Raw genomic sequence first — 24,002 nt, 5'->3', positions numbered from 1 at the left:
GGAGCCTGACATCAGAAATCCTCAGAGACGTGGGCTCCTTCCCCGCCATCGCCCCCAGCAGAGGTGGGACTTGAACTTGGGCCTCCCACATCCCAAGTGAGTGCTCTAACCACTGGGCTAAAAATAACGATGTGGGTGGCACCCACTTCTGTGAGAGATGGGATGGGGTTTAGGACACACCCATCCTCAGCACCACTGGCTAGCTCAGGCAGCTCCCCGCCTAGCAAGCTGGCTTTTGTGGATCTCATCCTTAGGCGCCTCTCTCTCCCCATTCATTGTATAGGGAGCCCAGATGACAAAGTCGAGCAGGGTGTTTTTCGTGGATTTTGTAGGTGCTTAAAAGTTAGGTGCTGCAATCCCCAAGTTCCTCTGTGGATCCCCCCCTTCCCTGCTACATTTCAGGGTGAGCGTTAGCATGCCCATTGAATCATAGTTACAGATCTCCTTTCACTAGCTGCTCGGCTAGTGCAATAAATAGGATGAGATAATCGCCCTGGATTATTTCCTCCTTCCTCACACCCCTAGTTAAGCCTCATTTTATTCCTTTGCCAGGTGTAAACTCGCAGCATGGGTTGTCACTAATTCAGCCACTCACTGACACCTCCAGGGACTAAGCAGTAGCAGAGCAGTGATTAGAAAATATAGGGGAAGACGACCTTGAGGAGGAGGCAAGATCCAAACAGGATGCCCTGTTCATGCCATCAGGTTCGGCTGTCAGGAGAAATAAATGGCCCTAGCAGCTTTGCTGGCAGAAGAAACAGCTATGCCCAGTGTAGTGATTACAGCGAACACTTGCTGCACAAAGACAGCTTTGAACAGCACTGGCGTGGAATCTAAAATGACAGTCTATTACTTCAGTGTAGTGAGTCAATAGAAGGAGTCTAATGAGCTGTTTCTCAAAAACAGAAGGCAGCTAGCAATCTAGTAAAGGGCCCTGAAATGACTGGCTATCTGTACTACTCCTGCCCGTTTGCAGCGAGTGCAGTCAGAGGTGTGACTGCAGCGCGTGCTGGCAGAGCCACGCTACCTTTTGTCTAGCTAGCCTGGCTACAAAGAACAGTGAAGACGTAGCAGTATGGGCTCCAGCACAGGCTATCAATGCAAGTACACACCCAGTGTCCCTGGCGTGCTTGTACAGTCTGCAGTGATGCCCGTGACACTGCAGCTACACTGTTATTTTTAGCTGGATTAAAGCTAGTGTTGCTATTCCAGTGCATGCTGCAGTCACATATCTGATTGCAGTGTAGACATCCCCTAAGAGGTGCAGCTCTGTCTCTTTTTCCTACATCCTTCTGTTCCTTGCTTTGGAAGTGGTCAGACACTTAGGGACAGATTTTCAAAGTGCAGATAGGGACCTTGTGCGATACTCAAAAGCAGGCATCTGTCATGGAAATCAAGGGGATTTAGGTGCTTCACAGGCTTAGGCACTTTTGAAAATCACACTTGGGACCTATTTACATCTTCAGGCGCTAAATACCTTAGTAAATCTGGCCCTTAGGGCTTAATTGATAAACCAGTCCTGTGCTATAGAGAGGTCTTCACAGATGACACCATGGCATTTCATACCGAATTCAAAACTGCGTTTAAAGAACACAGGTCAAGAACACATATCCCATAGAGGGCAAGGGAAGATTTAAAGGAACAGATAATCTTCTCTTTCAAAGAAAAGGTACAAAAATGCAATTTTCTGCCTCAATAGAATAAATCTTCTATTCTGAATTTTATTTTTATAATTCAAAAAGTTGGGCTAGTAATTGTTACCTAGAAACTGATACAAGTATTTAAATATAATATATAAATATTGCACTACAAAAATAGATACATTTGAATGCATATCAGATGCATGAGCACTACATGGGCGAACTCAAATTATTGGTAAATAGGGCTGGTCAATTAGGACCAGATTTTCTAAGAAGTTCCAAACGGGCTTTCGAAAAATGGAGTCTGCATTATTTCCCTGCAGACACCTATATTCACATGCAAATTGAGTAGCTAGCTGGATATGTGGGATGAAATCTAGGACCTAATGAGGTCAATGGCAAAATTTCCATTGATTTGAATAAGTCTGGCATTTTAGCCCTGCATATTCACACATGCATACACAAACAGCCATGCCTGCAAAAAAAAAAAAGGGTGCCCAGTTTTGTTGTGTTTGCAAATGTGTCCCTAAATAGCAAAACAGCAAGTGACTGGTTTGCTGTTTGTAATATTTAACCTAGGCATGTATTTGTGCACTCGTAAGACAGTCAGAGCCACTAACTTAGCCACACTTCCTGTAGCCAATAGAAAGGAGGGTGTAGAGAAAAAAAAAAAGCTAATTGGTTAGAACAGGTCGTCAAAAACTACATGGGTCAAAATTTTGCTCTCAGTTACTGCAGAGTAACAGAGGATCCTTCAAGGTGCTGAGCATCCACTGAAGTCCTAAAATCAGAACTTGGCCCTCTGTCTAATCTTCACAATAATTTTTCCTTCCTGTAATTGTTAAGCAGTTGCAAGATGCTAAAGGCACATCACAGATTTTGGGTCTAAAAATGGCCCTTTGTTGAAGAGGTGAGATCATCTGATTTTTCTCTTGGCCCTTCCAGAAATTACTGTCATCTTCCACGGTCCCTCTGACTCTACTGCTTCAACAACCCCAGACCCACAGAGGCTCCTACTCTGCCCTGTGGACCATCTATGGTCACTTCTTGATTCTCAAGACCCTTCAGAAGCTAGAGCCTTCTTGTTCGCTCACCGACCCCCTTATGGTGTTATCCTTGGACCTCAGTGAATCTCTGGTACTTTTCAACAGCTCCCTCCGTCCTCAAGTGTGTCACTTCAAAGAGGTAGCACCATCCATTCAACACTACCTAACTTCAAAATGAAAGGCATGAATAAGCTCAAGGCTTTAGCTCTAGTTATCTCTTGTTGCTTCTTTTTCCTTCTATACATTTTCATAGCCTAACAAAACCAACCAACCAAAAGATACTTCTGAATTTCATTTTGAAAATATAGCTTGTAAATAAATAGAAGACATATAGTACAATAACAACAGATGTTCTAGGACATGTGTTATTGGACAACTTCTCAGGTAGGACCCCACTCACAGCTTTAGGCCTCCCAGTGGACATAAATAGCTTAGCAACGCAAACACCCACTGGTGCATCTTAGTGTGCTTCAACAATCATAACCATCATGAGCATAAGAACTCTTCAAGGATGTGACCCAAAGCCCACTGAATCAATGGAAATGGTCCTGTTAATGCTAATGGCATTAGTGTGTGTGGTGGGGGTAATTTCGTAGTTAGGGTACTAGGCTGGGACTCAGAAAACCTGGGTTCCATTTCTGACTCAGCTTCACACTTCCTGGGTGAACTTGGATAAGTCACTTGATCCACCCTGTGCCTGGGATCAACATCTGTTAAATGGGGATAAGAATAGCACTTCCATACCTCCCTCGGGTGTTGTGAGGATACAGTCCATTAATGACTGGAAGGTGCTCAGATACCATGGTATAGAGGACCATGCAAGTACCTATCTAGAAAGATGGGGCTCAACCCCCAAAGAAGACCGATTTGTAGTTTCCTTATAACTTCCCTTCAGTATCACAGCAGAAACGAGTGGCTGGCTCTGCCACAAAATGTTTGCCATGTATGAGATCTCATCCTCAAGCAGCTTGTTGCTAATTTGGTTACTTAGTCTTCTGAGCAGGACTTCAGTGGGGAACCATTGCATGCTTAGTAACTTAACTTAAAAACAAAATCCTGGTGTCTAAGCAGCAGTAGTAACAGACACTGATTACTAGAGAACTCTGCCTGGAATGTGGAGTAACTAGGACACATTTAGAAAACCTGCTGTAATAACATGCAAAACAAAAGTATTGGTCAAGGTTATCAGAAATGACTATTGACTTTGGGTGCCCACCTAGAGATAACTTAAAGGGGCCTGATTTTCAGATCAGCTTCTGAAAAATCAGACCCCTTTGAGATATCTCATGCTGGGCACCCCAAAAAATGGAGGTGCCCAAAATCAATGGTCATGTTTCAAAATCTTGTCCATTCAGTTTTGCATAATTATTAAAAAAGAAGGAAAATATGTCTTTCAGCATTGTTGAGTGACTATTTCAGACTTGATTGGCTTGGCCATGCTGTTTCTGCAGATGATTTAAAAATCCCTCTTAGACTAACTTGACCGATTGTCATTCAACTGCCGACATTCTCCAGAACCTGGAATACCTTATATTAGACATTTTGGGCCAAATTCATCCCTGTCCCAACTCCAGTGATGTCATGAAGTTAGAACCAAGGAGGAGTTTGGCACATCCTGCCAATTGCCACGTTCACCATCAGTGATTGGCTTTATGTGCAATTCTGCCATTCCCCACCCCCACCCCTGCCACCCTCCACCGCTACCTAGTGCCAGTGAAAATAAGAACAATTTTATCTAGAAGGAACAATGACAACAATAACGGTAAGAGATTTTAGTCTCAGAAATCTTAATTTTTACGAAAGGGACGCTCTAGACAATTGTTAATAACCGTTCCCTCCACGCTCAAACCTTCTCTCCACGTTCCACATCTGTGCCCATCTTCTCTTGGAGTCAACTCCAGAACAACATTCAAAATGTCCTCAGCACTGCTTGCCCTCCCGCTCCCCTGCCCCACTATCCCTTGGGATAAGACAGCCATTCTATGGTCATCCTGAATGGAGATGTTAGACGAGCCAGATTGTTTCTAGCTCCTTGAGGGAATCCAAACTGAACAGCATTTTACTTCTTGATGGGATGGCGGGGAAGAAATCTTTGTAGGCCCCAGTCTCTTTTTTGGTATAGCCAAACTCATTTTCTGCATTTAGTAGCCACACTGTTCTGCTTTCTTTGTTTTTACTCCAAGCCTTTTGAATTCCTGGGGCTGGATCCATGCTGTTTGCCTTTCTCACCCTTCCAGAGCTTGGGTTTGGCTGAAGGCCTGGTGCTCGTACCTTCCGCTTGCTCCTGGGAATGAAGACAGGAGGGTCTCGGCAGGCTGGAGCCCCCAGCTGCACTGTCACTCGGATCAGCCCCTGCTCTGTTAAGAGCCTGGGCTTTGGGCTCAAATTTCTGACGATGGGGAGCGTGGTGCCTTTTAGTGTATAAAAAAAGTGCTGGGTCGGGCATGGGGTCTGCCTCTTCGAAGCTGCTCATCCTCTCCCTCTGGAAGGAGTCCTTGATGACTCCCTTGCTATAGGCATAGTCGGTCACCAGCTTCCGAACGTGAGACTTGTGGATTCGTTTTTTGGGCCTCGTCTCACTGGAAGGCTGCGTGGGGAATGGTTTGTCCGGAGGCCTGTCAGAGGGGGGCTTGCCACCTTGCTGGGAGCCGTGCAGTTTCTGTTTGGTGGCATGCAGCTGGAAGGAGAGATAAGCAGCAGCCTCCGTCTGCTTCTGCAGCTCTGTGTTAAGGATAGTCACCCGGTGGCTTCTTCTCTTCAGCTCCTCAAGGAATTTCCTCTCCTTGTTCCTGAGATTGCATCTCAGCGCGGACACCAGGGTCTCCTTATGTCTGAGCTCCTTCCTCAGCTCCAGATTATCCTTCTCCTTCTCATGCAGCTGGGCTTCCATGATCTTGCACTTCTCCTCCAGTTCCCGATCAATGTCATCTAAGGAGAACAGGACAATAATCAGTGTTCAAAATGACATCATTAGTTTGCAGTGAAATGAATTAGAAGGGCGGGGAAGGGTTGGACAGGATAGCTCAGGGGATATATGGAGCCTTTCAACAATTCCTGTAGGTTGCATCCAAATTGAGGGACATAAACAAAAATTATCCAGGATATTGAAATGCTGCGAGTCCCATTCCCCTAGTGCAAATGACTCTTTTAAAACCTCTGTTTCATGATTCTTTATTCCATATGTAAATAATTGTCAGAAATAAAAGTAAGGGGATGCTAAACTTGTGTGGATCATAGATAACTCTGGCACTAAAGTAATAACATGTCCCTTGAAACAAGGACTATGTCCCTCACCCCTAATTTAAATGTAATCTTGACCCAAACACAGTATCCGTTTTCCACTTCTACTGTTCTCACTTAAATGTATCACATACACAGCTGAAGCCAGAACCTTCAGTCCGATGATGGTATCTTATGAAGCAAGCCTGCTTGATATGCTGAATACAGTGATATTTTATGAACGGGAGACTTTATTCTTTGGCTGCAAAATTTAATCCTGCGCTTGTGTGTTCTCAGCGCTGACCTCGGAGCTGAGCCCTGCAATGGAGTTTATGGGTCAGGAGAAGAAGAGGAAAAAAAATACTGCAAAACAATCAGCTAAACGTATTAGAAGGTGTCATTGACCCCTTTCCAGATACTACACAACCTGATTAGAGAGAATGGAGGATGTTAATCCAGTATTACAGAGGAGCTAGGAGCATGATTGACTGAGAACCTAAGGAGGAAAAAAATACATATAAAACCCCTTGGCTGTACAGAAATAATGTGCATTTTTTTTGCTTTGCTGAAGGGACTTGTCCTTTGTACCCAGAGAGAGCTGGAGAAGCAGCTCTCCATGTCACTATAAACCTTCATGCTTCAAGGCACAAGCCAACTGCTAGCTGCTGTTAGGAAGACTCTTCCTCTCTGGGCAGGTTATTCCATAATTGTCCATTACTGAGATTCCTGCACCTTCCTTTGAAGCATCTGGTTCTGGGCACCATCAGAAACGAGGCACCCTGACTAGCCAGACCATTGGTCTGATCCACTGTGGAAATTCCTATGGTTCTATTAACCTTTCACTGATATGCTGTTTGGTAGTTGTTGTTTTGGAGCTTCTTTTTTTTTTTTTGCATTCATGGTTATTTCCCATTATCTATGAAAGAACTGAAGATTTCCCCTCTATCCTCTTATTAATGGGGCTGGGATTTTCAAGGGAGTCTAAGAAACCTAACACTAAATATGATTTTGGTGCCTAAATCCCTTTGGTTCCCCCTGAAAATCCCAGCCTCGGTGAACACGGCTGCTTTAGACACCCAGGCAGACCCTCATGGATCAGTCTTTGTTCAGTTTTGTTTTAAGCAGCACCCTTGCAACGTATCCGGCTGGCTCTCCATTCTCTTACACTCATTTTAGGCCAGTGAGTCCAGTGAAGTTGATGATGTTGCATAGCTGCAAACGTGGAGCTTTTGACGCCAAAGAAGAGGAAGTCAGATCGTCACCGGTCAAGATTCATAAAAAGGGCAGGATATTAAAGAAGAGAGGGAGAGAGAGCTTTGTAATAAAAAACCCCTAAGAACCAACACACAGCAGCTGCTAAAAAATGTTAATGGTGTCTGCCAGTTGTCAGGCCGGAGACAAGCTCGCAGTCTCTAGCAGAGGTAATGACATCATGTTCCTTTGTCTCAACTCGCCCTCAGTTACATTAATGATGGAGGGGTGGAGAGGAGTATAAACACAGATCACGAGCCAGTTTTTGCTCCTGAGGGTTGAACGGGTGCAATGGAAGGCAGAAATTAATCCACCCGTTGCAAACTCAGAGCCCTGATATTTTAAGGTTCTCCCAGTACCTGTGTACCCTGAGCAGTGAACATTTGCCGTTAGCAATGCTCAGTAATATTGTTGGTAATTCGGTAGCAGCACTAGGATTTTTTTTTTCTTGGCAGTTCTAGTCACAACATGAAGAGCCCTGTATCATTTTTCAAATCGCAAGCAGGAGGGGTGATCATCTGCTCCAGGGTTGAGCTGAGTGAACGCTGAAGGGAGGATTCTCTGCACGTTTGTCCCTGGCACGTTGCACTTGTGGCAAGTTCCAGGGAAACACCAGGCAGAATCTAGGTCTCTCCTTTCTCATCTCCACCCTCAAACAGGACTCCAGCAAGAATTACTGTAGAATCCAGACGTTCTCAAAGCAGATGCTGCTCTGAGGTTCACACCCAAAATTTGACTTCTAAACCCATTTCATATCCACTCTGACTGGCCGCCTTCCAGTGAATTTGCCACACCTATGTCAGCTCCTTTGTTGATTCAAGCCAAACAGATTTACTGGTAGGGCACGGCTTGTTCTCTAGAGGATGCAGAGAAAAGAAAATGCAGCCTCAAACCTACCATCCTCCTGTATGACGAGGCAATAGCCAGGAATACCATTTCCAAAACCAGAGTGGGGCGAGGGAAAGAGGCAGGCTTGTGATATAAGGCAGGACCTGCATAAACTTACTTTTACAGCTTCCTACATTTGAGGATATAGAAGGCATCAGTTCCCATCCCCTGCTTCCCGGTATAAATGATCTAGCTCCATAAATGGGCTATTCGCTGGAAAGGCATTGGACTAGGCTTTCAGAGACTTTGGCTTTGCTGGATGAACTTGGACCCAGACTCACCTTTTCTCCGGCTTGTCTCTTTAGATTGTAAGACGTTTGGGGCAAGGTCTGTCTTTTCCTATGTGTTATCTAGCACCTGGCACAATAAACTTGTTTGCTTGGGACCGCTAAGTGCTACCGTAATACAAATAATAACTAGGATCTAGTCCCTAGGGTAAAGAGGGGGTGAGAAATCCGTATGTACAGTGCACTGCTGCCTGGAACAGCCTGCGGGCCTGGCCCTAGGGAGCGGGGAGGGCTGTGCCTACATATCGGTGCCCCCCTGGTAGCTAAGTGGCTAACGCAGCAGTGGAGGCAATAAAGTAAACAGGAAAGCAAGCGGTAGGGGTAAGAGGAGCAGCAGCAGCCTCCTGGGGAGGGGAATGGCAAGAGAGGTGTAAGAAACTGATGTCCCCACCTGGGACCCTAGGTGCTTTTCTCACTTCCTCCAAAAATGTATCAGGCTGGCTCTGGTGGGCCGGCAGCTCTGTGTGAGAGGATGGTCAAACACTCGGGGTGGGGGAACAGGTCCATCCAGGGGATGCTAGGCTGGGAGGAAGAGTCTGCCCCAGAGAGGGGAACAGAGAAAGTTTTGGTGCGTCTGGACCCCTACGGAGGTTGTCTAATAGTCAGAGCAGTGGACTGAGACTACGGAGACCTGGGTCTGTTGCTGGCTGCAATAGCAGCAAGCCACCTAGCCATGCCATGCCCCAGTTCTTAGCACTCACATGCCTTTAATCCACCTCTGTATCCTTCTGACCCCGGCTTCACCCTGCCTTGGCCGTCTGTTATTCATTTTGCTGGCTTTGCTTGGTTAAATCCCTTTTGCTGACACCTGGCGTCCCCCCCGCATAGCTGGTATTCTGTGACCTAGCCTGAGATCGCTCTGTGAAGGAAGCAGACGCAGCCCTTCACCATATCCCCCAGCATTTCAAGTGGCTAAAGCGGAACGCCGTTGGGCACCGCAAATCCCCGTCGAGCCATCCCCACTGCAGCTGCTGGTCCTCGTGTCCACACCAGGCTCAGCCCCTGCTTTCCAGACCAGCCCGCCCCAGGGGTACCATCCCTCCCCATCTCTGAGCTCCCCTCCCTAGCTCTGCCCCTGCCTATGGTATGCACCATGCAGAACCTGGGTACCATTGAATGGGGGGAATGTTCTACTTCGACCAGGGCGCAGGGCTTGGGGGTCAAAGCAGGACGGTCCCACAAAGCCCGGGACTGTTGGGAGGTGTCCCCACTCTCCTTCCCCCCCCCTCGCATTAGGCATAGTCAAATCATTGCACAATATCTTTATTAAGGATGGTGAGAGCAGCCGTGGAGCTGCGCACCCACCACACAAACCCACAACAGACTCCCTCGTCTGTATTCCGATGAAAGATCAAAGTAAATAGCCACTGTGGTGTCCAGAGATTTACTCAACTAGCCCATTCTCCTTCGGAGTCTCTCCCCTAGTGTCCCGTCCAGTCAAGGTCTGATCCCTGCTATGGTGCACTCCAACCACCTGACGGAAGAACCCGCCCTGAAGTGACTGGATCCCTCAGCGTGACAAGCATCTGCTGAACACCGTGTGTTCTGCGTGTAGTCAGCATTTCTCTCTGTGCCTGCTTGCTCACTGCACAGTCACCCCGGGTTAATAATGCGTAGCCTGTTTGCCTTCTTTCGGTTCCTGTCAGCAACTGACTGCCGGAGCCTGGAAGTGCTGACAGGACTTTTAAAACAGAGATGCTGGATGTAGCAGCCAGTTTCTCAGCGGCTCCCACCCCAATACTCCCTTCCCACACTTTGTCCTGATGACTGACGGCTTCTCTGCCCGGCCTCCTCTGAGTCATGTCGGAGCTGCCCAAAAAACAGAGCCTGACATTACAAGGAGAATGGGAAAATCTGTGAAGCATGTGGTGTAGCTAGAAGACTCAGCACGCCTCAGTGCCAGGCCCACAGTACTCAGTGGGGCTCCGGCTTCAGCCCCAGGCAGTGGGGCTTGGGTTTTGGCCCCAGCAAGTCTAACGCCAGCCCTGGCAACTCCATTAAAACGGGGTCACGACCCACTTTGGGGTCTCAACCCACACTTTGAGAACTGCTATGATAGATAGATCTGGCCCCTTTTGTGGCTATGGCCACATCCCCTTGTCTTCTCTGTGTTTCATCTTCCTACTCCCGTAGGTGGGGACAATGATGTGGTGTATTGAAAACTGGTAAAATTAAAAGCTCTTCCTGGTCCTGCTTGCAGGCTAGAGGGCTCTGTAGGGAAGTGTGTGATCTGGCTCCTCAGCACAGCAGTCAATCTGCAGAGAGGTAGCCTAGAGCAAGGTGAGGTGAGTTATGCTGCGTTGCCTTAGGGAGCAGCCTGCTTTCTCTCTCTCTGCTTTTAGTTTTTGTGTGCTAAATTTCTGGATTTTAAGAAATAAAGTCGCATTATGTGGCAACCTTCCAGCAAGAGTATTGTATGTTTTTATCTAATTGCTCTGTGTGTATGCCGTGATTATAACATGACACTTACTCAGCCAGCTCACAGAGGTGTGGTGATGAGGCTTCAGTAGTTAATATCTGTAAAGCAATTTGGATAATACTTTACATTTCTATAATCCCTTCTGCCTGGTGATCTCAGAGGGTTTTAAAACATTAATGAATGATGCCTCACAGCATCCTACTGAGGCAGGGAAATTATCGCTACTTTACAGACGAGGAAGCTGAGGGACAGAGAGATGAAGCGATTGCCCAAGGTCATCAGGAAGTTTGTGGTGGAACCAAGAATATATCTCAGTTCCTTTGACACCCACTTAGCCACAGGACCATCTTTCCTTTGCAAAAGTAAAATGCGACGTAAGTGCTAAGTATGACCATTTTTACTGTGTGTGCATAAGTCCATTGTTAGGAAAAGGTCTTACTTCTACTCTTCGCATCACCTCAGAATACAAGAAAGGTAAGAGAGATTCAAAGACACGAGTGCTCTTATGCAGTGTATTAACGGTGGGTAGAACCTGGAAGGATCAGAATTGTGATTTGATTTGGAGAGGTATTCTGAAGGGCATATGCTCACCTGAACCTCTTAATGCTACAAAACTGGGAGGGAAAGTTCCTAAGAACAAGCTGTCTTGAGAATTATCCTGCCATTGCTGCTTCTGGTTGGTTCAAAAATGTCAGCACTTTTGCGGCAGGTGAGAACCTAACACGGGGAGAAAAACTGAATTACAATGATTAAGGGAGAGGTTGTCAAAAGAGCTCCTCTCTTGATTGGAATGAGACCCTAATCAAGATGGCAAATGATGTAGAAAACGGTGTGTCTGTACAGCACCATGAAACATTACAGCATTAAAGAAATGATCCAAACTCTCCCAGTGTTTTGGGGCATAGGGAGCTGCAGTTTCAGTTTAGGCTCATTTCAGATTCTAGCAATCGCTCATGCTTTAAATATTAAGGTAGCCACATCATCCCAAACATCAATCAATCAAGCCTTGTAGCTTAAAATGTTCTGTTCTTCCCCCCCTATGAACTTGTTGCTCATGAAACTAACTCAAGCCAGGCATAAGTGCAAGCTGTTGCTGGGCAAACCTCCACCCACCAGCTCTGCCAGTGTAACTCACTCTTAGGGTGACCAGACGGCAAGTGTGAAAAATTGGGACGGGGTGGGGGTTAATAGGAGATATAAGAAAAAGTCCCAAACATCGGGACTGTCCCTATAAAATCGGGACATCTGGTCACCCTATTTGCTCTAAAAGGCCCCACTGTTCCAATGCGAGGCCTCTCTTGAACAGGGATTGTGAATCACATGGTGGTTTAGAACGCCCCGCCTATTTTCACATGGGGTTTGACCAGGATTTGAACCAGGGTCGCCAGAGGGGAAAGGTGAGTGTATTAGCCCCCTGTGCATCAGCCAGCCCTGGACAGAATTATCACGTGACTGTTTTCTTTTCAGCACCAAACAGTCTTTTTACTAGTTCCCTGCTTGACAGAGGCACCATTAAGGGAAGACTGGATAATTAGCAGTTGTGTATTCACTGTGGGAGCTATGAAACAGGCACAGTTTGAACTATCACTGATAATAGCAACAATCGTTATCCTGAGCTCCATTCCTTAAGCAACTTGTGTGCAGAAAGATCCCAAAGCCAGGTGCAGATTGAGGGCTGGATTCAGCCCTCTGGGTGTTGGTAGTGCAGTATTCACCTCCTTTCCCACCAGGGGCAGCTGCATCAGTACAGGGGAAGGTTGCTTTGAATGACCCCTGCCAGTGGTGGCATCCCGGGAGGTGTGTTAAATCAGTGCATCACCTCTGTGTTCAGACCCTGCCTGGTTTGCCCATTTTGTAGGTTGTTCTGACTGTCTCTAGGCCATGGAGGGGGGTGGTAGGGCATGCAGCCTGTGCTACTGTGCCTCTCCCCACATCTAGGCAAACTTTCTGCCACTGGGGTTCTGCTTTCAAATCATAGAGCAACCAAGGGAATGAATTTGGCCAAGTCTATATAAACAGAGCAACCATCTGCCACTTAAATGCAGCCACTTCTGGGGTGGAACTCAGCAGCGCTTGTACATGCAGCAATTGTGGACACATTGTTCACACACAGCAGTGCATGTGTGTGCTTTTGTGGCCCCAAAAGGTCCAACATTCAGTGTTATATCTGCTGCAAAAGGCTATAGCCGTGCTTATGGAAGTCACAATTTCGGAAAGCTGAAATGAAAAGGAAAAGAAACAAGAAGCAGCTTGCATGACCTTCACTTTCTCTCCCTAACTGCAAACTCGGCATCAATACAATGTATGATCCTGAGATGGAGCAGGTCTGCCTGAGGCACACGGCCACATAGAATGGTCCCATATCTGACAGAGAAAAATAACCTGTATGAAGTTTTTTACAGGCACGGTAATAACTCATTACGGAGCCCGGTGACGTTTTCCTTGCTCAGCAATACTGCAGCTGGCCTTTGCAAATGGTCATATACAGCGGGGTTTATTCAGGGAGATTTTACTTTGTTTTCTATAATGGGCTTCTGTTGAAAGGGGAACTTGCTAACACGGGTACTTTGTAATAGGATACAGAATACATGGGGCGTGATCCTCAGCTAGCACCATTCGATCTGGTCTTTGTATCTACATCATCAGTTCAGGTCTCCTGGTGGGTCTGAATCTGATGGCTTCCTACACTGTCAGTCATCAGGTAAGGCTTGAACCAGTCTCTGCCATCTCTGTCTACCACACTGTTTGCCGGAATGGCTTCCTTTGCGTTTCTATAACTTAACTTGTTTACAAGGATAGGTTGTTGGCCTGTAGCTCAACCCCTCAACCTGGAGGTTCAGAGAACTGCTTTTCATCTGGTGCCTACCCTTTGACCTGGCCCTACCAGGGGTCAAAACTCCCACTGGCATATTTCTCATGGTCATTGCCTTCTCACTGCTTCAAGGGGTTGCGCCCAGGGAAGGCCACTCAGGTCAGAGGCAATCACAATTGTTGCCACCTTTTAGCCTAGGCAAGATAAGGCCTATCCCATCCTAGGCCTGCTGATTCCTTTCTTTAGATCTGGATGGTTTTTAGTATATTGTCTAAACATGACAGACAGGCGCATATCTAAGGGTGGTCGTCATGCACAAATATCTGAAGGAAGGAAACTCCAGTGAAGGAGAAGAGGACACAAAGAAGGGTGACTAGGAGTGATGGGAAAGAGAGGACCATTTAGGCTGAATAGTGTGATGTTTTCTCCAATAGTGAAAATCTATCAACCTGTGGAATAGTCTTCAAAAGTAAGTTGGGGGAAGTCTCTTTGCTAGAGATATTTAAAACTGGGCTGGGCAAAGCATTAGATAATATACTGCAGGGAACAATCCTGAGGGGTAGGTTGGTGGGTGGGTCTGTCTATCTCCATCCAGATACACATAATACAAACACTTAGTGAGAGACAGTCATTCTCCGAAGAGCTTACAGTCCAAATCAGTGGTCTCCAACATTTTTATGCCCAAAATCACTTTTTGAATGTAAGGGCAAGCCAGGATCTGCCCCGCCCCTACCCTGAGGCCCCACCGCTTCCCTGAGGCCCTGCCCCTTCGCCAAAGCCCCACCCTGCTCACTTCATCCCCACTTGTCTCCGTCACTCGCTCTCCCCCACACTCACTCACTTTCACTGGGCTGAGGTAGGGGTTTGGGGTGTGGGACGGGGTGCAGGCTCTGGGCTGGGGCCAAGGGGTTCGCAATGTCGGAGGAGGCTCTGGGCTGAGCCTGGAGCAAGGGGTTGGGGTGCAGGAGGGGGTGAGGGGTGCAAGCTCTGGGAGGGATTTGGGTAGTGGAGGGGGCTCTGGGTTGGGGCAGAGAGTTGGGGTGCCGGAGGGGGTGCTGGCTCCAGGAGGGGTGTCAGGGCTGGGGCTTGGGGTGCAGGAGAGGGTTCGGGGTGCAAGAGGGGGTATGGGATGCTGGCTCTGGGAGGGGGCTCAGGGCTGTGGGTTGGGGTGCAGGAGGGGGTTCAGGGTACAGGAGGGGATATGGGGTACTGTCTCCAGGAGGGGGCTCAGGACTGGGGGTTGGGGTGTGGCCTCCCACTGGGCAGCACTTACCCCCAGTGGCTCCTGGTCAGCAATGTAGCACGGCTGCTGCTAAGGCAGGCTGCCTGCCTACCCCAGCCCCACACCACTCCCGGAAGGGGTCAACGCGCCCCTGCGGCCCCTGAGGGAGGGGGCAGGGGGCATGTAGCTCCGCGCGCTCTCCCTCTGCAAGCACCGCCCCAACAGCTCCCATTGGCCGCAGCTCTCCGTTCCCAGCTAATGGGAGCTGCGGGGGCGGTGCTTGCAGACAGGAACAGCGCGCAGCCCCACTGCACCGCCGGAAATCGTGATCAACTAGGAGATCCTCTAGATCACGATCGACTGGTTGGTGACCACTGGTCTAAATAATAGACAAGACAGACAAAGGGTGGGAGAAAGGAAGGACAGCTCTTTGGGGGAAGGGACCATCTTTTGAATGTGGTTGTACTGTGCCCTGGCCCATGTCTGGAGCTCCTAGGTGCTACCACAGTACAAATAATAGTACTTTATAATTAATAATAATTATGATTATCCCCATTTTACTGATGGGGGATTGAGACACAGGAAGGCCTCAGGCTAGATTCTGTGCTGCACCTCTCATGGTGCATGGCCCAGAAGGCCCCACCCAAGAGGAGTGAAGGCAAAGGTGACCTAATTTATAGCTGGATGCCCTGCAGCCCAGAATAGCTGTACTGCCAAGGACTCCAACCACTCCCCCTTCCTGGCAGGTGTGGACCATGGCAACATGTGAGACAAGCCTGAGTGTCCACCTGCCCTGCCTCTGAGCTGCTAACCCTCCCTGATCCCTAGCTGATTTCATTGCAAGCCCTGGAAGGCAACCACTTCCTTGAGAAACTGGCCAGTTGTCGAAGGGCCACTTCTCAATCTGTGCTGGTAAATACGTACGGGCTTGTTTAAATCGTTTATAATCAACAGCTGCCTTTATGGCCTCCGCTCTTAAGTGTCTGCTGTGGAGGAAAAATGCTTTATAATGAGATATGAAGGGAGGTAGTTGCAGCTGGTAATTATTACATAAATGGCATTTGAAGAGCAATTATTTGATGGCATCTTAATTTGGGTTGTTGCCCCATAAATATAGTGAACAGGCTCTTGCTGCTCACAAGCAGCTGAAGTGCTGGAAGCGAGGAAGAGCTGTGTGGGTGGTACTCAAGGAAATTCGGTACCCCATGTGGGCACACTCAGTGAGTCAGCCACCCGATTGCGCCTACGAGGCAGCAAACCAGATCTGACGATGTACATTTGCCTCCAAGAATCCTGTGGAGGCAGCAGCCCCGTCTGACTGCTCCTGTCTGCCCCATGTCAGGTGTTTGAGCATTAAGGAGTCATTCGGGTGTGATAGGGGAGCTCCGTCAATATTCCTTTGCAGGGAGGACATGTGCAATGCGTTTAGCCTGGATTGCGCTGACAGTCAAATGCCAGCTACTGATGGGAGTGGCTGGCTCGGTTTAGCAGCTTTGTTCCTCCCACTGGGAGACTGAAACTTGGGAGGAGGACTCAGGAGAGGAAAGGGGCCGGGTTTACGAATTCAAGGCGCAACAGTCCTGGTGACGATGAAAGGCCTTTAAATTCTGCAGTTAAGAGGCACAAGGAGAATTAGCATTCTGGAAACGCAAAGCAGGGGGTGGGACTTGCACCCACCCCGCTGAATCCCCATCCTCCACTCAGCAAACTTGGGAACGTTCAGATCCGCAGCTAAACTTTGCACCCGGGGCCCACCTCTGAAGAGTGGCCCTGCCTGATTTCCCTGGATACGGAGTCCCTCTGCTGAGGATGATGGGAGCTGAGAGCCCTCAGCACCTTGCAAAAGCCTCTCATATGTGCATATCAGCACTTCCTAATGTTTATGGCCATCTGTACTGTTTTTCCAGAGGTGCTGAGCAAACCCAACACCTGATTGAAGTCAATCCCCTTCAAGAATCAGGCCCCGAGCTCTCATGTGTGTCAGCCGGCATCCGCCTGCCTTCTGTTCAGTTTTGTGGGCTCTCATTCGCTGAGAATTGTAGGTTGCGTCAAAGCCCCATATTGCAGCATTTTTGCTTTTTCTCAAGCAGCAAGCACCCAAGGGGGATTGGGACTGCCCAGGTACTTTAGAGGGTTGGAATGAATAGCAACGAACGGGAGTGGGAGAAGGGAGTCCAGCAGAGTAGCTCATCATTAAGAGGCGGAGAAAGTGGCAGACTTCTTAAGTTTAGCAGTACCAGGTGCCACTGGTGACAATACCTGAATCTGCATCCACACCGGGCTTAGTCAGTCCCTGCCTTTCCGAGAACAGAGAGTAACAATACAGCCACAGGTCTCAAAGCGCTTCCCAAGGGGGTGGGGAGCAAGTTTCATTATCCCCATTTTATAGATGGGGAAACTGCAGCCCATGGAGGTCACCCAGCGGGTCAAAACTGGGAGCAGAACCCTGCTCCCAGGACTCCCCGCCCTCTGCTCCATGCACAGGAAGAAGCATGGTTCTTGCAGGGCTGTTGCTGCTGTCATGGGCTGAAAGGGAAAAAAGAGCTGGAGGCGTGTGGGGGTTTTGTGGGTGATGCAGTTTCGCTCAGTGTGCTCAGGGCATGGCAAGAGCATTAAAGCCCTTGGACTCAGCCAGTCCCATCACCCGGATGGTCCCTCTGCATTCCATTCGCCTTATAATTCCTGCTCCAGTCCACGCCCAGAGCTCTGCCCTACGCTGGCACCTCGCCTTTGGCCAGGAGGCAGGGCGAGTGCCGCTGCCGACTGCCAAAGCCGGTGGCACTCTGCCACACCAGGGCTGACTGGCTGCAGGTGATAAAGATCTGGGCACCCCACTTCCTCCCTAGTCTGACTCCATGTTTCCCAGTCGCCCCCATCTTTCTCTTCCTCTCCTCCCTACCCATCACACCTTCCTTCCCAACCCCCTCTCCCCTCCTTCCCTCTCCATCTCTCCTTCCCTCCCTCCCCATGTCCGATATACCAAAACCCTGCCCTGATTCACACCCTGGGTCACGGCGCCGACTTCCAGGTAGGACTGAGCCCACTCTGCTTCCTCTCAAGATGCTTCATCTCTGCCCGCTGGCCCCCTCACTCCGGGACAGGCAGGTGTGATGCCTGGCTTGGCTGTCCGAATAGGGGCCCCCCAGCTAACTCGCTTTGCCTTGCTGCCCAGCCCCGCACAACGCGGTGTGATTAATTGGACAGAGCCAGGCGCTGAAAACAGCGCAGAGGACCGAGAGCTCCAGATTTCTTTCTGTCTCTTCTCGCCCAGGGCTTGGATGAGTCGGGCTCTGGCCCCGCCCTGCTGCCGGGCTCGCTGGGGAGAGCCACGGCATGAATGGGGAGGCACAGTGTGTTAGGACTGGATCCAAAGCCCACACCAAGGCATCTCTTGTTTCAAATTCACCCTCCAAGGGATAAAAGGAGGTCTACTGCTCACATAGTGCCCCCTGCTGGTCAGATGGTGTCTGAGACCTAGGCAGCCTCCCTGGCCAATTGCACCTCTCAGTGAGTGGATGTCAAGAGAACAGCTATTCAGGAGGAGGGGAAAGGAGTCAAGAAAGGGGGAGGGATGGAGGACAAAAAGATAAGGACAAAAATATATTGAAAGTCTTTCCTTAGAGTGGGATTCAAGAGTCTGAAATCAGATCCTTGCCATTCTTTATACTGTAGAAAAATACAGCTACCGTAGGACTCTTTGTGTGTGTTTGTCTAATGGGCACGAGGTCTTTCCTTCTTTCTTTCTTATCTTGTTTTTATCGTATCTATCTGTCTGCCTATCTGGGCTGGCTGCCTGCCTGTTTCTTGTGTCATACATGCAGTCTGTCTGCCTGCCTATCACACTTCACCCTGGTATCTCCTCTCCGGCAGGTCACATTGTGCTGCCTGGTGCTTTGTGCAGAGTAGACAGAGAAAAACCCGAGGGAGATAACTGCCCTGCATGTGCAGGGGAGACCTTTGGAGAGCAGAGTGGAGTTTGGACTCTGTGACCCATACAGTCCTTGGCCTCTTCGCTGACCCCACCAACCGGGGGCCAATTAGGGATCACTGCAGTGGGGGTTTGTAGTGGATTTGACCAAGACCCATCAACCTCATTTCACACAGATCCACTCAACAGACACCAGACTAACTTTCTGGTCCCTTCTGGCCTAGGGTGCATTCAGACCAGCAACCCACATTCTGCAATCTGCAGTCCCTCACTAGCCCCCCCCCGCATCAGCCTGGAAGGGATTCTGCTGCACAATACCAGTGGCGACGGGAGGGTACATAAGGAGGTGGAGACATTGGGTGCGTGTTTGTGGGAGAATAGCTGCATTTATTCCATCTGTACCAACATAAAAAGGCTACAACCAAAGAACAATGTCAAGAGGAGGAGAGGAATGAAGAGACATTTGCAGACAATAAGCCAGCAGACTCAATCAAAATCCAAGATTTTACTTAAGTGGCTGCTCCTTCATGCCATGCGCATTCCCAGTTTTTCTCTGCGTCCTTTGACTGGCCACCCTCCCACGGCCCAAAATCAGAAAGTAAATTTCTAGAGTGGGTGAGCCAGTTTTAAACAATTTATTTATTCCCTTGGAAATCAGGTAGGAGAAATTATTCCAGCTTTAGACAGAGCTTGGGTCCAATTCTCAGCACTTCTGCATGTCTATAGACATTCAGCATAGCTCTTTGTCAATATTAACTTGTCGAAGGCAAATATCATTACATGTATTTTACTCAGGGATAAACAGACATATGGAGGGATTAAAGGCCTGATCCTGGACCAGTGAAATCAATAGGAGTTTGGGCATCGAATTTCAGGGGGAGATGGATCAGGCTCTAAGGCTAGAATTTTCAAAAGAGCTCAGCACACTGGGAATACATTAGGTGCTGCTAAGGCAGGGGTAGGCAACCTATGGCACGCGTGCCGAAGGCGGCACGTGAGCTGATTTTCAGTGGCACTCACACTGCCCAGGTCCTGGCCACCGATCCAGGGGACTCTGCATTTTAATTTAATTTTAAATGAAGCTTCTTAAATATTTTAAAAACCTTATTTACTTTACATACAACAATAGTTTAGTTATAGATTATAGACTTATAGAAAGAGACCTTCTAAAAAGGTTAAAATGTATTACTGGCACGCGAAACCTTAAATTAGAGTGAATAAATGAAGACTCGGCACACCACTTCTGAAAGGTTGCCGACCCCTGTGCTAAGGTCTTTTGAAAATCTGGGCAAAAGTTGCACAGTGTAAACTGTGGATGCTAGACACTTTGGAAAATCTGCCCCTTACTTAGGTGCCCAGATGGAAGATGAGCTCTTACGAAAATCTGCCTTCAATTGTGGGTGCTGAACATTTGAAAATTTGCCCCCACACGACTTGCCCCACCTAGTGTAGTAAGTGAGTAGTAGACCTAAAACTGGGAACAGAAACCAGGAGTCCTTCCTAGTGCCCAGACCACTGTTCTGACCACTGGAAAGCACTTCCTATTTTAAGAAGGTTTATTAAGACTGAAATGTCCTTTAGCAGTAATCACGTGACAGAATTATTTTATGTGTATAATCTCCATTCTGATCCACAGAAGCTGTCACTCGCCGACCCTTCCCTAGGCTTCTTCACATCAGAGCCCTCGTCAGGAAGAGAGAGGCACGTGGCTTCATTAGTCAGGTAATATAGAGTCATCCCGGTTATTTCAGAAATACATTTTTAATGGCAGATTTTTTAAAAACCTGCTTCTCCATCTTTGCTGCTATTGGTCACAAAAGCCCTTGATAATGTCCGCCTTCGAACGGAGACCTGAAAGGGTTCTTGTCAGAGCCCTCGGGCAAGGGACAACGCCGTTCCAACGCCACCTGCACACGTGATTTGCTGCATGTGCTGCAGTTTGGAAGAGTAATTGTGTGAACATGGAATCAATAGATCTGCAACCCTCAGTCGGACAGGATGGCTTCTGAATAGTTTAGCAGCTCAGCTTCAGCCGAGGTGGGTAGTGACTGGAGGTGGCTGACATTTTTCACACAAAAGGATTTTTTTTGTTGAAAAATGGCCTGTTCGGGAAAATGGTCTTGAAATTTTCTGTTTTTTCCAGAAATTTTTCATTATATTGTTTTTTGACATTTTTATCAGAATGTTTTGTACTCGATGTGATTTTCAGGAAAGGATTTTGGTATTTGAGCACTAAAGAGTCATTCAGGTGTGATATGGGAGCTCTGTCAGTATTCCCTTGCAAGGAGGACATGTGTAAAATAGTTTAAAATGTTCACTGAATATGTTGCCAAAATGGATCTATTTTGAACAAAAATAGAAGCAACCTTGGCATTTTGAAATGGCTAGCAAAACTGTTTTTCTGCTTTTTGACCAGCTCTAAGCAGGACTGAAAGTTATTGATGTCTGATGAGTGGCTGGTGGCCTGCATGGGTTTGATAATCTTAGATCACGTCCATATGGACAGGGGTCTACGGTACAAAATCACCCTCCCAAACAGAAGCAGTTAGCTGTCTCAGCAGTGAAGCCAAATGAACATATGATTAGATAAACCATATATACCTACAACATTTTGAGGATCTGCATCTACATCCCTGATGCAATAGCTCCAAAAATACAGGTCTCTACGCACTGAGTTGAAAGATTACACCCTTAGCTGGTAGCAGTAACAGTTCCTTTGTTCCCTCTGTAGACCAGCCGCTAGAGAAAAACACTTAACAGTCACAAAGCTGGTGTATTACACTCCAACCCCTAATATTAACCTCTCCAGGTTATGGTGGAATCCTGTTGTCGGGCAGTGTGTGGATGCTTGAAATGTTCCTTCCTACATAAAGTGTCAGGGTTAGAAGGTCATCTAGTCCAACCCCCTGCTCAAAGCAGGACCAATCCCTAGACAGATTTTTGCCCCAGATCCCTAAATGGCCCCCTTAAGGATTGAGCTCACAGCCCTGGGTTTAGTAGTCCAATGCTCAAACCACTGAGCTATCCCTCCCATCAGCCTTGTGGCTCTTGGCCCATCTGTCAAATCCCAAACCACTTGGAAAAGCTTTTGCTCTTACCTTGCTGGTGAGTTTCCAGTTCCTTTGTCTCAAGGTCATGGGTCAGATCTAGAAGACAAATCAAACAGCCATCAAAAGAAAATGTATCATTCTGGCAAACTCCATTCTTCGCATTTACTCATCATCATGTTTAATGCTTTAAAAAGTGGGTTGCTGGATGGCTTGTAATTTATAATGGCTCTTAATGGTGTCTCTTAGACTGAGCCCAAACCGTCATGATAAATGTTTCTGTCTCAAAGAATTCAGTGACATGCTGATGTGGAAATAGATATTTTTTGCTAGATGGAGAGTATTAGTATATTATCAAGCAGCCATGTAGCTTTTACATTCTGAATGACAAGTCTCCCCCATGTGTAACCAACATAATAATTACAGATGCTGCCCCATCAGCTGCAGTGATGGAGCAACCTGTTATTGTTTAGCGTGGCAATGCCTCTTTTTAAAAACCGAGTCGCTGGAGCATTCAGTTGAACCATTGTAGGTGCTTATTTAAGCCAGGACAAAGAGCAGAGCAGTGAAGTGAAAACAGAGCAGAGTGTAAACTGCCTACTGAAATATCTCATCATTTACTCTGACTGAATCGTTCTGTCTGTCTGCCTCTTGCTCTGCATGTTCTGAAAGCAGAGCACTCTCGTCTCCTGTACTAGGGACTGGAATAAGGATGTTGTCAGCACTCTTCTGGCATCGTCCAGCTTTTAAAACCTGTCACCCAAGGTAGCTTGGATAGTATATGTGACATCTACTAGAGAGTTAAGCATCAAAGTTCTCAACCACTGGGCTTCCATTCTGATGATGAAATGCTTGTAAGTGAATATTCGTATGTAATAGTCACCATCATGGGCTGTCACCAGGGTGGGGTTGCACTTGAGACCCCCCAGCACTAAACGTATAAACTCTCTACTAGTTGAGATTAAGGAAAGGCCTTGATCCTCAAAGGTATTTAGGCACCTAACTTCTTTAGCTGGTAGTTGTACTAGATTCATACCTGCTATGGATCATCCATTGGAAGGGTGTGTGAAACACAAAATGAGCAGTGGATTTCACTTGCCTGGCTGCGATGGCTGAGTTCTGAAGTGGCCTCTGAAATGCAGAGAGCTCTTCTGCTTGTGTGCTTGAATTAAACTGTCTTCACAAAGCAGCTGCTAACCAGTTTGCTTCTGGACTCTTACCCTTTGCTCTGAAAACAACATGCATATCCTCGACCCATGCTCCTGGCTTATCTTTCATATCACAAAGATATATACATATAGTGAACATACGACGTGCTTTTTTGTGTTTACATTATTGAAATCCCATGATTGAATATAGAAAAGATATTTTGCAATCACAAAAGGCTGCCAGATATTCAGAGTTGCATGCTACAGACATTATGATAATAATCTAACAGTTATCTATGGAGCTGAGCCCTGATCCTGCTTGCACCCATGCTGAGGGTAGCAGGATCAGGCCCATTATGTGAGGCCGATATATAACAGTAAACTCAAGAGATGAATAAAAGCCTCTGCGAGTTTGTTTCACGGCATTTTTAAATGACTTGGCACCTGGACCTTCTATGAAATCCATTCCTTTCTGCTGATGAATAATGGGGCTGGTCCCAACCACACTGGCAATTTAAAAAGGATAGTGTGTGAGCTCAGGGCTGTGTGTAAATTTGAGTGCAATGAGGGAGGGTCAGTCTGTGGAGGGAGACTGGGGCAGCAGCTGGGTTCAAACCCTTTGGTTTACAATAAGTGGCAGAGGTAGAAGTGGAGTCTAAGGCAGAGGAGGCTGGCTAGGAAGCTGGGACCCGCTTCCGTTTCTCTTTCTAGCGGATCAAGGTCAAATGCTGGTTGCTTCAAAGCTGTTGGGAATTTAGCATTGCCTCCTTTGGGACCAGACTGGCTCTTCATTTAGAAGGGAAGCGATGAATCCTAGTGGCTTCCCCTCTCTGCACTGGGAAAAGGGAGACAGACTAGAACAGGGGTGGGCAAACTTTTTGGCCCAAGGGCCACATCTAGATGTGGAAATCATATGGTGGGCCATGAATGCTCATGAAATTGGGGTTTGGGGTGCGGGATGGGGTGAGGCTGGGGGTGTGGGCTCCAGGGTAAGGCCAGAAATGAGAAGTTCAGGGTGCGAGAAGGGGCTCTGGGTTGGGGCAGGGGGTTGGGGTGCAGGTGGAGGGGTGAGGGCTCCGGCTAGGGGTGCGGGCT

At 47.8% G+C, this 24,002-nt stretch overlaps 1 protein-coding gene and 1 long non-coding RNA gene across 3 annotated transcripts in view; one reads left to right on the top strand and one right to left on the bottom strand.

The window, feature by feature from the left end:
• LOC120387367 overlaps positions 1 to 20,434 on the top strand; it is a 31,404-nt gene extending 10,970 nt beyond the window's left edge. Inside the window, exon 3 of the long non-coding RNA XR_005590139.1 lies at positions 20,349 to 20,434. This is a non-coding gene — a long non-coding RNA (uncharacterized LOC120387367). The remainder of the gene's footprint in view (positions 1 to 20,348) is intronic.
• Positions 4,402 to 24,002, bottom strand: part of CCDC92B (coiled-coil domain containing 92B) — a 48,885-nt gene continuing 29,284 nt past the window's right edge. For both annotated transcript variants that reach the window (XM_039508044.1, XM_039508043.1), the window contains exons 3-4: positions 21,811 to 21,858; positions 4,402 to 5,614 (exon numbers count right to left, since the gene is read on the bottom strand). In XM_039508044.1, coding sequence (XP_039363978.1) covers positions 4,860 to 5,614; positions 21,811 to 21,858 — 803 coding nt within the window. In that variant the 3' untranslated portion in view covers positions 4,402 to 4,859. The remainder of the gene's footprint in view (positions 5,615 to 21,810; positions 21,859 to 24,002) is intronic.

The sequence above is a fragment of the Mauremys reevesii genome, linkage group 20, assembly GCF_016161935.1.
Source record: "Mauremys reevesii isolate NIE-2019 linkage group 20, ASM1616193v1, whole genome shotgun sequence".
Classification (NCBI taxonomy): domain Eukaryota; kingdom Metazoa; phylum Chordata; order Testudines; family Geoemydidae; genus Mauremys; species Mauremys reevesii.
The sequence above is the reverse complement of the archived record's forward strand: the minus strand, read 5'-3'. Positions and strand labels throughout refer to the sequence as shown.